Source organism: Pipra filicauda, unplaced genomic scaffold (assembly GCF_003945595.2).
Source record: "Pipra filicauda isolate LSUMZ 115617 unplaced genomic scaffold, ASM394559v2 scaffold236_size1216567_pilon, whole genome shotgun sequence".
In the NCBI taxonomy this organism is placed as follows: Eukaryota; Metazoa; Chordata; class Aves; order Passeriformes; family Pipridae; genus Pipra; species Pipra filicauda.
The window spans coordinates 937,162-953,018 of NW_024104350.1; the positions used below are offsets into that span (position 1 = coordinate 937,162).

Genomic DNA, 15,857 nt, shown 5'->3' on the forward strand with positions numbered 1-15,857 from the left:
ATGCTTTGCCCAGAAGGGAAGCTGAGATGGCCATTGAGTAGGGTGGCAGTCATCTGGGAAACAGGGGAGCTCAAGGCATGGGTGCCATTCTGTCCCCTGACACCTGTTTTGTGTTGGTGACGTTGGCCCAGGCCTATGCTCAGCATGAATATCACCAGGAGAGTTTGGTTAATGGTGTCCAAGGACCTCAGCCATCTGCTTGGTACATGGACGCACTTAAGTGGCCTTGAATTGCTTTTGTAACAATGCAAGGTAATCTCATTTGAAGCCTCAGTCCTGTGTTTGGGAGTTTTGCTACAACCTTACCAGTCAGGGCTGGGCTTGCAGGGGGGTCTGGAGGGGCTCCAACTTACTACCTTCTCTGTTACACCTTCTGTGCTCACCACTTCCTCCCGAGTTGAGCAATGTATAACGCTGGTGCTAGGAAAACCCAGTGAAATACTTCATGATGGCTCCAGCCCTGCCAGAGCAACAGTAAAGGATGAATACTTGGATGGCAGAGTGCTTGGGCAGCCTCACACACACCCACGGCAAGCAGAGTTCTTTCGTTTTCACTCTGCACCAGGCTTCCACCTCACTACTCTGGTGAGGTGATTTTCACTTGTGCAACTGCATGCAAATCCTTCAAATGCAGCTTGCTATAAAGTGTCTCATTTGTGTCCACAGACATGAAATAAATTGATGCAATATTCTTTTATTGGCTATCACAACCTGATTTGCATTCATGGAGTTGCCGCTTGAGTAGCCGGAGCGGCTTCCCCAGTGTTAGCAGAAAGTGCAGTCTCTGCCTTGATGGACTGAACGTCGAGTCACACGTTCGTGTATCTAAGGGAAGAAAGTGGATCAGTTCACGCATGGCCCTTGCTGTTACCTGGGAACCCCTGACTTATTGAGGCTCTAGAGCAGCATGTAGTAAATATGGACATGGTGTCTTCAGTTTTAAAGAGAGTTTGAAAAATAATACAGATACGGGGAAAAACGAAGGAAAATATCAAATAATTCAGGGAAAGCTCTGCTTCCATTAACGTCAGACGGGGTCATGTGAGAAGTGTGGGTGCTGTAAGCAGTTCTATGTTTGTATAGGAGAACTTCAAACATCCTCCAAAAAACTGCAAAAAGGGCACTCACATCTTTAGGAAAAAGGGAGATTTAAGTAGCTTCCAGTCTGGTTTTGAGGCAGTTTCCATGTTTCTCTTGCTGTGTTCTTGTGTGTTTCCACACTCATGAATGCCCACATCCCCACTGCCTTTGTATCAGTAACCCATTTGATGATCCACCACCAAGTTTTTTTGCTGCAAATCCAATTCTTTCTCATCTGCTAAAATCTTTTTTTTTTCTCAAAGGTTTGAAATACCTTTTAAGAAATGCATGCAATCTGTTTTAATCAGTTGGTGTAGCTGGAGAATAGTTTTTGTTGACCTAGGACCTCATCCTGAAAACCCAGTCTAAACAGCCATGTGACAAAGAACTTTGAATTCACATCAAAACACTTGGCTTAAATGCTAAATCCTTCCGGTTCCAGTAGTCTGTGATCTTTATGCTCATATTTAATATTGAGTATATATTTTGAGACTTTGCTGGAGTGGGAAGGATGCAGCCCTGTGCCCATGATGCTCTTGCTCTCCACTGAGGTGCAAATCAGGGACTACCTGGTTGTTGCACACTTGAGCCCACCCAGATCTTGCAGCATAGTTCCTGTCCTCCTGCAGCTGGCATTTCTGCACAGAGGAGGACAGGGCTGCTGTGCTGTCCCCCTGCTCCATGGTGCAGGGGGCTTCCCTGAAGCTGTGCTGTTCCCTCCCAGGATGCTGATGGTGCTCCTGCGAAACACTGGGGCTATGGGAATGGGCTATTCCCAGCACATCCCCGCTGCCAAGGGAGCCTTTTACCAGATGAGTTTAGCTGCTAACTGCATATAAGAGTAAATAATAATTACTGTTATTAATTAATAACATTAATATTAATAACAGGCCACTCTTCCATAGCAGGAGCAAGTCTCTGTGATTAAGACTTAATTAATCATTGTGATTAGCTTTGCCCAAATAAGCTGAGAGCTGTCCAGCTGCTTCAAACTGCTCTAGCCCTCCAACCCTCCAGAGATGAAGATGTTTATGTGTCAGAAGGCCCTGGACACACTTCTTTCACCATGACAGGCTTGTACAGGGGGCTGTTTCCACTCTCACCCGTGCAGGCTCCATTGCTTTGGCTCCCCCGCTAAAGCTGCTGTCACAGCTGTTCCTGCCCATTGTCCTGGGCTGACTGTCCTGAGGGTTGTGCTGCTGGGACCAATACACTGACCGTGCCTGACACCCAGGGTCTGGCAGCCAAAAGATGGCTTGTGGACAGACCAAACCCCTGCCAGATTCCATCGGACTCCTCTGAGGATTGGGAGGGGAAGGGAATGGCAGAACACTCTCTTCTGGGGTGGGGTTGGGTGTCACCAGTGGTGGTCCCTGTGCTGGCTCATGGCGGGGCTTTCCAGCAAGGAACTGCTGTGTGTTCCTGTGACCCCCACGCCCGTTCCGCCCCCTCCTCTCCTGTCTTCCAGATACACGGCAGGCAGGAATGGGGGAGAGTTTGTCTGGCACAGAGGGAAGAAATGCTCGCTGTGGCCTTGCTGCTGTGCCAGCAGTGCCTGAAGCGGGGGAATGTGTGGTGAGCCAAGGACATGACTCCTTCCAGCCCCTTCCACCTCTGCTGCAGTCAGAGGCAGAGCTGTGTGATCTCTGGAAGTGTTTCTGACCCTGTCTTTTCTTTTTCCATAGCACATGGGCAGGTGAGCACTGTGTGTAGCATCTTCCCAGCATCTCTCTTTGTAGCTGGTGCCCTTTGTCCTGCACCACCACACATGCCTACTGCTTTTTCTGTATCTCTGAATTTTTCCTGATTGGCGCAAATATAAACCAGACCGGAGACTGATGTCCCCAGTGATGACAATGTGGGCATTCAGGTTTTAAGATTGACATTAGTTCTCACATGTCTTTTTTTTTTTTTTTTTAATAATGATTTGGCTAAGCAGCTCCTTTTCTAAGGTGTGTGAGTGCCATAGCTGGGGCAGTCTAGGGACAGCCTTGCAAAAGTGTCCCATCACCCAAGAGTGCAAACCACAGCTTGCTGGGACCTCTGGGCTCAGAGAGGTCCAGCTTCCTGGGGAGGGGGTGCTGGCCTGGTGGTTGCCCAGATAGTGATGGATGTCACTTTCCTGGGTAGTGAGGACTGGGTCCTCAGAGACACCAAAGCATCAAACTCTGAAGCATTCTGAGAACCATCTGGATGCAATCCTGTGTAATGTGCTCTGGGATGACCCTGCTTGAGCAGGGAGATTGGATCAGATGACCCATTAGGTCCCTTCCAACCTGAATAAAATCACAAAATGATTCTGTGAAATGTCACCCCGACGTCCCTAATGGCAGGGGCTGGGGGCACAAATGTAGTCCTGGATCCATTCATCAGACTTTGATAATTCCGTGAATGACAAGGGGAGCATACACATGAAGGGAATTTTTGTATTGATATAGGTGTTCTGCACTGGAAAAATAGTGTCTGATGACCCCTACAATTGTGTGCTTAATGCTAAGTGGTTGTTTCTTTTCCACTGCTCACAGGATCATACGGACGAAGGTGCAGCAGCCACCCAATCAGCAGGTACCAGCCTCCAGTCACAGCATAGGTAAGGAAAACTTTTTTTAAAAAATATATTAAAAAAAACACATAATGGCTTACAAATATTCTAGAGAACTTTTAATCATTCTTATGGACAGATAATTCTGCATAAAACACTTCAGCACACGTGCTAATGTGCCTTCTTTGTCATTCTCCAAGGGCTGAACATAGTAAATGAATTTTATAAATACTGCTAAAAGGTTTTGAATTTTACTGATTATTATGATAAATAGCTTTCACCATGAGACAGAAAATTGAAATCTAAACCAAAAAAAACCCCACTAATGGGGGTCTATAGAATGTCAGATAATTAAAGTAATAAATCAAGAAAGGGATACTTATTCATAACATTTTCTGCATCATTAGTCAGTAAGTAGTTTTGAATGTGTTTTTTTCGTCTATCAGCTATCCCTTCCATAATTCTTTGTGCAGTTGCAGTCTTGAGTGAAGAGGTAGCAAAACTTTCTGAAACTTTTAATTCAGCTGCAGAGCAGTGGTGCTGTGCCTTTAGGCAGGTGATGCTGGCACAGGGAGACACCCAGGCTGGTGAGGCACCCTCAGCCCTTCCCCTGGCTGACAGTGTCTTTCTGTGGGGGGTAGATGCTGCTGTGCTGCGATGTGGCGGGGATGGAGGGGCTCGGTCAGGGCTCAGGGCTGCTTTCTTTCTGTCCCTGTTCCACGAAACCCACGGTGGCACAGGTCAGCCCTTGCCCAGCAGGAGATGGTCTGGGGGCCCTAGCTCCTCTCTGCCTTTGTGCTGTTACCTGTGATTTGATGAAACTTTTGGTACCACATGCTTGGGAAGGATGTGCTGAGACAGAGACAGAAGTTGCAGAGTCGCTTGCGCTCTTTGGGCTTGTCAGAAAGTCACACTGCAGACCCCATGTCATCAGCCTTTCTCTCTAGGAAATGGCAAAACAATCTCATGAAGGAAAAGCATGCCTTATCTCGCTGTGGTGGCTTAAGGCCTGTCTCTCCTTGAGAAAAACAAGAGCAGGGAAGAGAAGAACAATCTTTTTTCTCAGGGATTGGAGTTGATAAAGGCAGCACTAGTGTGCTCTGTGTGAGTTGTGGCTAGGGGTCTTCGGTGTGGTCCTGCAGCATATCTCCGCACCCTGTCCTGGTGGTCTGCACAGTGACTTTTAGGATGCAAGGACGTGGTAGGGCAGGCTCAGTCTATGAGTTGATCAAGTTGATGGTGTGCTCCCTCCTCTGCCTGCTTCCTTGCAACCTTGGACTCCCACGGCATCATGTGGACAGTGTTTGCAGAGTGGTGTGGCAACTCCAGGCTGATGTTGGTTGTGATGAGTGACTTCCCTTGGTGGACACACCCAGTACCCTTTCCTGAGGGCTCTACCAAAGCCAAGTGGATTTTATTCATATTTTGGGGAACCTCAGGGCCATTCAGCTGTCCATCCGTGGGCAACCCCAGCTGTGCAGGATCTTCATTGGCCAGGTGGTTCATCAGGATGCAGGAACCACACCTAGCACAGTAAATGCGAGTTGCTCCACTCCAAGGAGGTTCCTGTCCCAGGACCCTTTTTGTGGCAGCTCCTTTCTCTCTGCATGGCTGTGTTCCCACAAAGCTCTGTCCGCCTTTGCTGGTGACATGGGCTGCTGTATCACTGGGTGGTTTCTGCTGCCCCAAGCAATGAGTGTTCCCCGCCAGCCTCGAGAGGGGTGGGATATCTCACTGCTAAAGGAAAAGCACCTCCCATCTCACAGTGCATGCACCCAGCCCCTTGTGATAGGGGCGGGGGCTGACCGTGCCTCTGCTCCCACTGCTGCACTGGGCTGCTGTGGCATGCAGCTGGGTTGGACTGGGTGTGGTTAGTCTGGGCGAGTGTCCTTCCTGAGCTGGAGGAGCCATGGTGGCTGGCAGAGCCCCGGCCCACCTCCATCATGCCATGGGGGCCAGTGGCTTTTGGGTAGGTTGGTGCCCATGTTGTCCTGTGACCGACTGCCTGTCCTTGCCTTGCAGCCTCCACGGGATCTGTCACCCAGGTGTCCTCTGTCACCACTGACTCTGCTGGCTCATCCTACTCCATCAGTGGGATCCTGGGAATCGCCTCCCCCAGCACCGAGAACAACAAGCGCAAGCGGGACGAAGGTAGCAGGAGCTGCTTTCTTGGGGGTGTGCACGGATGCGTGGCTAGAAGGGTGGGCTGGGGCTGGGGTGGGTGCTCTGTGTGTGTGATGTGACGGAGCTGTGGACATCTCTTGCTGTTGGCTGTGCTGCGGTTTGGTTTTTTTCAGCAGGACTGTGCCAAGGTCACAGCCACGTCAGGGACCTTTGAAGCGAGCCAGTGGCCAGGAGCAGGACCTCTTTGAGGAGGGTCTTGTCTGAGTGTGTCAGAAAGCTCTGGCAGTGAGTGAGTCAGTTTTGAACCAGACCCTTGTCCTATCTGTGGAACATTTCCCTCCTGCCAGGGAACAGGGGAAGAGTCACTATTGTGTTGACTCTGAAAGAGGAAATAGCCACAAAGAGACAGAAAATAAAGTGCAGAGCTGTCTGCCATGATGTTTCTCTAAGGTCCTTCTCAGCAGGGGCTTTTGTCAGTCTTGGAGGGTGGAAGTTAGCACAGCCTTTTGGGATTGGATATTGCTAGTACTCCTCAGATCCACCACGAGGTTTATGGTCCTGTTTTGTTCTGCATCTTACTGAAAGCAATGCTTTGGAGAGAAGGGTACCAGAGATGGACTAGAAGGACCATTCCTTTCATTTTGTAAGAGCTTAAAGAGAGGAGCTGAGGCTGTGGCTGTGAAGTGGAGGGGATGTCAGAGCCATAGCGGGGATGCTGCAGTGGAGGATGTGGAAGTCTCCTCGAGGAGGAATCCCCTTCCTGCTGTGTCAGGCTTCTGCATCTTCTGGGGAGCACTCATGTTCCTCAGCTCCTGCTGCTGGTGTGGGTCCAGCACTGCCCTGCAGCCTGCATGGATCTGCACCCCTGCACTGCCCCCACTGTCCCCCGCTGCCCAACCCCTCCGGGATGGAGGGGGTGGTGGGTGGGTGTGATGAAGCTGTAGTGGCATTAACCCCCCCTCTCTGGGGGAGACACAGCTAAAATCATGCCAGCAACCCGGTGCCTGAGTTGCACAAACAGGACAATGCGCCTGTGGATGCTTTAGTGGAAGCACATGATCAGAGTCGAGCTAGATTTACTGAAACTGGGGGGAAAACTGCCAGAGGTTGATGGGGTCAATGTCAGCTATGTGAGAACTGGTCTGATGGTGGGAGTACAAATGTCCCTGTGCTCAGGGACTTGCTGAATATGCTGTTGTTACTCAAGTCTGTGATTGTACATCTGATACTTTTTTCCAAATCCGGGCCACAGGTGCTTAGTTAAATACATGCATTAAAGGAGGTAGGGTGGAAGTTTTGTATTTTATCGGCTAGGTCAGGAGGTAGGCTGCCTGTGTTGAGACCACATGGCTTCTGTGTCACAGCACTCTCCTGAGCTGCCAGTTTTTGGGTGCCTGTGAGAAGACTCTGGTTTAACAGCAGAGAAAAGAATGAAGTTCTTCCTTGAAAAGCAAAAGCAGTTCCCAGAAGCAGGACTGAGAACCTCCCCAGCTTTTGCCAGTTCACATCTAGAAGTGAGCATGTGATATCTAAGCAACCCCCATCAGTCTGGCAGAATGAGTCATGGTTTTCGAGCTCCTAAGCTGGACAGTAATGCTGTCCTCAGCAGGCTGTTTAAGCTGCTTTTATAATAGGCTCAGAGCTGCAGATTTGAAGAGGCATAGTCAAGTACTCCAACGTCTTTGTTTGTTGGGAGGATCCCCAGGAGCATCCATAACCCCTCCCCATCCTACTTAGCACAGGGTCCCTCTGGATGGGTCCGAGTGTGTGTGAGGTGCCCATGGAGGTGTCCCAAAGCTCTGTGCTGCAGGTGACAGGGAGCTGGGTTGTATCTGCTATACATGCCTCTGACGCAAAGAGGAGAAGCATGTCACCTAATTATGGCCTGTATCATGATGTAGATGCACAAGGGGGCAGAGTTAACTTTACCATTTCGTGACTTTGAAGAGGCTCCCTCAGCAGCAAACCCCTCACATCGTGTCCTTTGCTGTGATGTGCCGTTTCTTGATAGCTGTTGGAAGGTGCATGCCTGCTGCTCTACCTCCATGTGCACGTTTGCTGGAGCCACCTGCTGTGTAGCACTCGTCTGGCTGTTCTGGCTACCCTTGGCCTGGGGGTGAGGTGGGTGGACTTACCCCTCCATCTTCCAGCTGCACTGAACACTTGGTGTGATTCATTACCCAGTTTTGTTCTCCTTACTCTTGACAATTTTTTAGCAGATGTCACCAGTCTTTAACCCAGTGGGAAGCTTGCTGAGTAGCAACAGGGGCAAGCCAAATCAGACAGTCTTTATTGGTTTATATAGCTGAAGGTGTAATTTTTTTCCCTGTTGTAATATGGACTTGGAGCAGATGTGTCTTCGTGGGGGATCGGTTGCTTTCACTTGTGGTTAAAGGACATACTACTGGAGACTGACACGAAGAGCAGGCTGTTCTGTAACAAGGCAGAGAGACACTGCAACCTCCAGCAGTAGAGGATGCTGGGCACCAGCCTTGCTGTTCTGCCTGCAGATTGCCTCCTTGAGCGTTGTGGATGCACATTTGCCTGGCCCCATGGCTCAGGGAAGGCCTGTAGAGGTGCAGATGGGTGATAGGGGTGCTTGGAGTCATTGTGCTGTGGTGCCTGCCCTGAATGGGGTCTGTTTTAGGACAGCAAGACCCCGAGTCAGAACAATCTGAATGCTCCATCTAGTGCCCACAGCCAGTGGACACCCAGGGACAGATTACACTACACTGGCCACGGTAGGGAGTGGTGGTCTCATAATGACACCTGACAGGGTATATATTTTGGGAAGTGCTGAGCATCCTCTGTTCAGAAGTCAAAGCTTTCTGAAGTGGGGTTAAATAATCCTTGTCAAGCACTGAGAAGAGGGCAAAAGGGAGCTTCATCCCCAGGTGGGATGAAAATATGCCCAGGAGACCAGGGCATATTTTGGGGATGAAGGAGGCTACTGGGCTGCTCTGGAGTGCTCTGAAGTGCGCTCTGAGGATGATGGGTAAAGAAGGGTCAGTGCATGGTAAGGTAGAGCGCACCCTTCCTTCTCCCTTCAGTCCTCTCTTTCACAGCCCTTATTTCCATCCTGCAGAGCTGTGCAGGTGTGAGAGAGATGTCAGAAGGGCTTAAGGCCAAGTGTGATGGGCCTGCTGTGTTTGTGTAACCCCAGCTGAGAGAGCCTGGAACAAGCACGTGTGCCCGAAACATGGAATGTGCCTCTCATCTGGGGTCTCCTTGAGAGCTCAGGCTGTCTCTGTGGCAGAGTGGCATCCCTCCACCAAAGGACTCCTGCTTTCCCAAGAGCCAGCCCTGTACTCTATGAGAGACACACTGTGCCTGCTGGTCCTTTCCAAGAGTGTTCACCTCTCTGGAACGGGGGCAGTGTGTGGGGGCAACGCTGGCTGCTGTGGGGACGTGCTGAGTGAAGGAGTTCTGTTGCACCTCATGCAGAGCCCTCTGCTTGCTGGTCTGTGTAGGGCTTGAGCTGCCTGGTTTGAGCACACCTGCATATGAGCCCCGCCTTTGGTGCAGGCAGCTGCCATTTGTGTTCTGCTCCAGCTGTGATTGCTGTCAGGGCTGCCCTGGGACTGTGGGAAGAGGCTCGTTCCTGTACCGTTGCAGAGAGATGAGACTGGTTGCCAGTGGGTTTATAAACAGGAGTTGGAATAATCATGAGAATCTCCATCCTTGTGGTTCCTCCTTGCTTTTTGCAAAACACAAACCATTCCTCCAGATGGGAATGATGCCCCTTAGAGCAAATACTGCATGTTATGTTGGAGTGTGTATGCCTGACTGTGAGTCTTCTACTAGCCCCCTGTTTTTTCACTCCTAGAGATTTACATGCTTTAGCAGCTTTGCCCAGTCCAAGAACACAGAAGTATGCTTGAGTTCTCACTTCTGACACAGAAATGTGCAGAAATCTCTGATACTGGCAGGTAATAAGGGCAGTGAGTGAACATGAGCAGCAGCCAAGCCAGTCTGAAATCTGTTTGCATACAGAGTTGCTCTGTAAGTTCAGGATGTCTGTCATGTCTACCAACTAACACTACTTCTATGCTGCTAAAATAGAGACCATCAATGTGTAGGCACAAATGTCATCTGGCCCATCCTGCTATGGTTAGAATCATAGAATCATAGAATATCCTATGAGTTGGAGGGGACTCACAAGGATCATCAAATTTCAGCTTTTGGAAAAAAACCCAACAAACCCACTATAGGGTTGTCACTGCCCTGGTCTGATTTTAGAGTGTGCAAGCTGGCATCCTCTCAGCTACTGTCTGCTAGCAAAGGGGTTGGCATGGAGGGGCACCGTGCCACTGCCCTGGTGACACAGAAGATAATGCAGTTTCCCTGCAGGGACATGGGCTGTGCTAGACCAGTTGGCCTGTGTGCTTTCCTTGTGTAAATGCAGCTGGTTAGAGCAAAAGGCTACATGCATCCATGAGTGCCTGACAGCAAAGAGTCTATGGCCCTGTTTGCTCAAATTAAACAAGACACCCTCAACAAATGGTGCATGGAATGCTCCCAACCCTCCCTTTCTTGCTGAAGGAGAGGTTTATCAGATTTAAGTACCTGCACCAAAGAGCAGACTATATTTCAAATTTACCTTTATGGAGTCTTCTCAGAAGTGGAGCAGTTTGGGGAATTGAAACCAGTGTGGCAGGAGACCTCCACTTATACCAGTTGTTTTGTTTCCATTCTTACCAATCATAACCTGATGTTGTCAGCATCTAGTGCAATGATGTAAGCGCTGGTGCTTTATTTCCTCAACTGAACTCTGAAAAATGCCTTACTTTTAATCACAGACACGGTATATTTCCAGATGTTTGGGTCACAGCCCTCTGTCTAAGAGGATAAGCCTCCAAGAGGGACTGGGACCCTAATGGAAATGAGAGGTAACTAGGGGTGGATGCAATCCAGTGTGTTAGAGAACCATCCTGTTTTACAGTCACCACATTTTCATGAAGGGATGCCCTGGGTTAGGCACATCTGGGTATCCAAGCAGCGTTGACCTGAGCAGCAGCTGAAGCTACTGGGGTTGTTTTCAACGACACCAGTACTATGGCCACTGTTGAGATCAGCTAGTGAAGTTCTTGGCAGTGACGAAGGCGAGCATGATCTCACCGAGTCAGTGACACGTCTGGGGACAGAGAGACAGGGAAAAGCAGAGCAAACACAACTAAACATGAGTCAGGATTGATAAAACAGAGTGTTTCTGCATCTTGTGACTTTCCTCCATAGCAGGCCCATCAACTGTGTTTTCCCAGATGGACAGAAACAAGAAGCTACACTCACAGCTAGGCAGAGGTTTGCAGGGATGTGGGCACAAATGTCTCAGAGGCTGCATGACAGAAGGTCAGTGGCCTCCAAAGGGAGCCCAATGTGGACTAGGTGCTGCAGAGTCCCAGGGAAGTGTTGGAGTTTACTTTAGTGATTTCTAGTGCCATTGCAGCAGCGCTTACTCACTGGAGTTATTTTTACCCCAGCGGACAAGTCCAGTGACTACATGACTACAATGAGATGAAGCATTTGAAGGGAATGGGGTTTTGCAGAGTCAGCAAATACTGTTCTGAATTTCTCCTGCTGATGCAGACTGTCTGTTGTGTTCAGGGTTCTGTTCCAGGGGTTGCAGTGCAGGGTAGGCTGTCCCATCAGTTCTTTAACTCTTTGAAAGAGAGGTTTTTTTCCTCACCACATGGATTCTGACATCACCTTTTTAAAAGGAGTTTGATGTGGACTTTGCCATTACATTGCAGTGATGGCTTCATCTGTGCCATCTGTGGCTTGGTGGAGGCTTTTTGTTCTTTTACGTCCTTGGATATAATTTCTCAGAATAGCGGGGGGTTTCTTTTGTTTCACTCTTTATATTTACCTTTTGTGTATCTTACATGGTCCATTCTGAATGTGCTGAAGTGGCAGCAGACTCTACTCATGCGGGCAGTTTGACATGAGCCTTGATGATATCACCCATGGACAATGTTTTATTTATGCCATCAGTAACGGTGTCACATGTGGACAGTATTGGTTTGACACTAGCAGTGATGGTGTCACCCATGGATGATGGTGGATGCCTGGAGGAGGAGTCTGACTGCCCCAAGGCATAATAATAAAACCTTTGAGTGTTTCAAGAACTATCCTCCACCTGTGGGCTTATTGGTGCTGATTCAGCCACCAGACATTAGCAAGGGGAGCTCAGCAGGCACAGGATTTGTCTTTGAGAGAAAAAGAGAATATTTTGACATTCCTCATGAAATTCTAGGGAAAAAAGAATAAACGTGACTCAGTTCAAATCTCTGCTACAGCAGCATTAAAATTACATAGTCTTAGCTTCCGAGAAAGTTCTGAATGTCTAAATGCATGAAAATGAAACAAAAAGCCATTTCAGCATCCAAACTGAGCTCTTCTGATGTTTGAGGGCAATGTGTTCACCTGAGTGCTGCTCATACAGGACAGTGGATTGGGAAGGATCAGGCTCTGCTGGCTGGGTCAGGGAGCCTGTGGGCTGAAGTCCTCTTCGGACGAAGCTGTTCAGTTCTGTGGAACAGTGAAGCATTCCACACTCTTAGCCATCAGTGTGCTTCCCAGCTCCTCTGTGATGCTCCGAGCTGCGAGCATGCTGGATACCTGGGACTACCTGCATCCCTAGCTCTGGGGTATTGCTTCCAGCTGATGACTCCTGTGGGGTCCCTGTGGACATAAGCATGGCCAGGTACATGGCAGTGGCTGGCAGGCAGCTGTTCTTGGAGGGGGATGTCCCCATGCCCTCGTGCCTGAGAGGTGTGGAGGGATGGGCTGGTTTTGCCCTGGCTGTTGGTGATGCTAGCCTGTTTGCAACTCAGTGCGGGAAAACTCTCTGCCAGCGCAGCTGCCCCTTCTGAGGGAGGGGTTTATCAGCTCTCTTGTGTGCGTATCAAGCATGTTTGTCACGTTTCTCCTAATCCAGTCCCTGGGGCCCCTATTTTCTAGAGACCTCTCCTCTGGTTCCAGGGTGAAGCCTTGTGGGTTTGCCACTGGCTTCAGCAGAGCAGAGATTTTCCTGGAACTATGTTAATTAAAAGTCCAGACTTCCACCACTCTTTAAAGCCCTGCTGTAGTTCCAGCTATTCACATCAGGAGCTGTTGAGTGCTAGATGTTTTTCAAAAAACAACCATGTAGGTTTAGCTAAAGTTCTGTTTAGGTGACTCAACAGATCATCCTGACAGTGCCAGTATCGGGTCTGGCCAGGATTCTTCTGTGGGAATGCATTTTCCAAAGAAGAAGCAATTTTGTGGACAAGCAGGACTTGACTTGTCAGTTTTGATGGATATTTGTTATAAATGCTAATATAAAATAAAGTGGAAAAGTCACAAGCAAGATCATTCTGATTTACTGAGAAATTGGTAGAATCCAGAGAGGAGGAAATGCTGAGGTACTGTCACAGTGCACATATGTACCTATGTACCTGCAGAGAGCATGTATCTATGTGCCTCTAATGCTTCTGTCACCTATGTGTATATACAGAGAGAGGTGATAAAAGTTTTGTCCTAGTTGGATAAATTATATTACTTACAGACTTTCACAAATAGTTTTCCACCTCTTAAATGATGATAGAGACCTTTCAGAGAACTGAAGAACAAAATGAAGAAAAGATTGTTTGGCTTTTTGGTGGTCTACCTGGTTAGTTTTGTGACTTTTCTTCACACAATGCTCTTGGGTGAGGCATTTCTGTGAGAGAAGGGCCACATGCTTTTTGTCATGGTGTGCGATGCTGGATTTTTTCCCTTTTTCCCCGTTTGTACATCAGTTTTGCTTGGGTCTGTCAGCATACATTTGTGCTGTTAAAACAAATGCTTGTACTTCAAATGTGTTTGGGGAGCTTAGGGGAGCTGCAGTGGCTCAGCCTTCTTTATCCTGGAAGATAGAGATTTGGCCATTTGCAGGCGATGCTTGAAAAGACGCAGAGGGTATTCCCACATGAAAGGTCCAGTGTCATGGCATTAAGTAAATGATTTGGCACCTTTGTGGTATCTGAAGCTACGCAAATATCATGTATTTTTTGTGTCAGGCTTCCCCCTTGCCCCCAGAAGAGGTAATGACTTTCCCATCACCTTGTCCTGTGTTCGTTCTGCCTGCTGGGGTGACCACCAGGGTGGGGGTGCAAGATGGCTGGGGGTGTGAGTTGACCGGGGTCTTCCTTCTCCTTCCAAGTCTGCTCCTGCCCCTGGGGGAGCAGTAAACAGTTCTGCAGGTAATGGCAGGTCATCTGCCTTCTCAATGGCTGCACAAAATGCAGCCCTAGTGCCAGGATTATCATGTAAGAACTCAAATTTGCTTTTGCAGTTGGAGCAAGATTTGATTCGAGCTTACTGGGGTTTTAAAGTCAGAATTATTTCTTTGGCTGAAATGACAGCCTCCTGAAATCCTAAATGATAGTGGAAAACCACTTTTTCTCTGTTGGTGCTTTGGGAAGCTCTGGAGTTTATATTTTAAGCTGTAATTGCTGTTGCTGCCAATCAGGAAGTTCCTTATAAGCAGACAGTGCAAAATCAGTGAGACGCAGAAAATGGAGGTGTCTTGAGACAAGAGGCTTTCTTCAGTTCAGTTTTTGTCTGCCATGGTCTTTGTGTGTACTGTTTGCATGAGGGTTGTTCATTGCTAGAGGTGCTTGTGCAGTATTGATTGAATCCTGCCCATTTTGGCCTGTCATGGTGTTTGCAGAATAGTCCCATTTGGGTTTACTTACACCAGACATGGTGACTGCATTTTGCACTTTGTGTGGTTTTTAGCTAGTTACGTGAATAGCTGGTCATATTGAGTCTTCAGGAGCACTGGACTCATACCTGCAGGCTGTCTGTATTTCCTGGATGTACCAGAAGCCAAGAAAAACCCCTTCATAAATTTCTCATGGTATAGCGATGAGAACACAAGAGAGCTCAGAGAGCTGTAGTGCTTACAAAGGCAGCATTTGCTGAGTGCTCTGCTGGAGCACAAATCCCGGGACAAGTCTTGCTCTGGGAACACAAGGGAAGATATGTTTTTAAGAGTATATGAACTGGCTCAAGTGTAGCCAGTGGTGGCCAAGAAGGCCAATGGCATCCTGGCCTGCATCAGGAACAGTGTGGCCAGCAGGAGGAGGGAAGTGATCCTTCCCCTGTACTCTGCATTGGTGAGGCCACACCTTGAGTGTTGTGTTCAGCTCTGGGCCCCTCAGTTCAGGAAGGATATTGAGGTGCTGGAGCGGGTCCAGAGAAGAGCAATGAGGCTGGTGAAGGGACTTGAGCACAAGTCCTATGGGGAGAGGCTGAGGGAGCTGGGGTTGTTTAGTCTTTAGGAGAAGAGAAGGCTTAGAGGCGACCTCATCACTCTCTTCAATTACCTGAAGGGAGGTTATAGCCAGGCGGGGGTTGGTCTCTTCTCCCAGGCAACCAACAATAGGACAAGGGGACATGGGCTCAAGCTCTGCCAGGGGAGGTTTAGGTTAGATGTTAGGAAGAAATTCTTTACAGAGAGGGTTATCAGGCATTGGAACGGCCTACCCAGAGAGGTGGTGGATTCACCATCCCTGGAGGTTTTTAAAAAAAGATTGGACATGGCCCTTAGCGCCATGATATAGTAATTGGAGTTGGATCAAGGGTTGGACTTGATGATCTTGGAGGTCTTTTCCAACCCAATCTATTCTATGATTCTATGATTCAGTGTGTGCAGGACATGGCAACATGCCATCACCCCCAGTACTTAGGCTGTGTGCATGCACATCCTGAGGCATGGGCAGCCTATGCCTGTCCAGTGGCTCTCTGGGGTCCTGGACATCCAGCAGCCCAGGCAGAGCACAACAGTGATCATCAGCAATCAGCAGGAGCTTTGGGACATTCATATACGCTGCAAATAGCCAAATCCCTCTTCTTATTCTTGTTTTACTTGAGCAGACTTTGCAGATGGAAAAGGAAGACTAAGTTGGGAAAATCTTGAGGTGCCCTTGTGTTGAAAGGAAATCCAGTTAAAATCTCCTATCTAGCTGATCTGGCTGATCTCAGTATCCGGGACTGACTGGAAATCAGGGACTAACATCAGTGAAATGCAACAGCTTTCTTATCACATGGGCATTCCATCTTCATAAAACTGCTTCCCTGTAGCTCT

The 15,857-nt window shown here is 48.7% G+C and overlaps 1 protein-coding gene across 2 annotated transcripts in view; it reads left to right on the forward strand.

Annotated features, from left to right (window-relative positions):
* Nucleotides 1-15,857, forward strand: part of PAX5 (paired box 5) — a 127,979-nt gene that overhangs the window by 12,490 nt on the left and 99,632 nt on the right. For both annotated transcript variants that reach the window (XM_039381688.1, XM_027723365.2), the window contains exons 4-5: nt 3,606-3,670; nt 5,645-5,773. In XM_039381688.1, the coding sequence (XP_039237622.1) occupies nt 3,606-3,670; nt 5,645-5,773 (194 nt within the window). The remainder of the gene's footprint in view (nt 1-3,605; nt 3,671-5,644; nt 5,774-15,857) is intronic.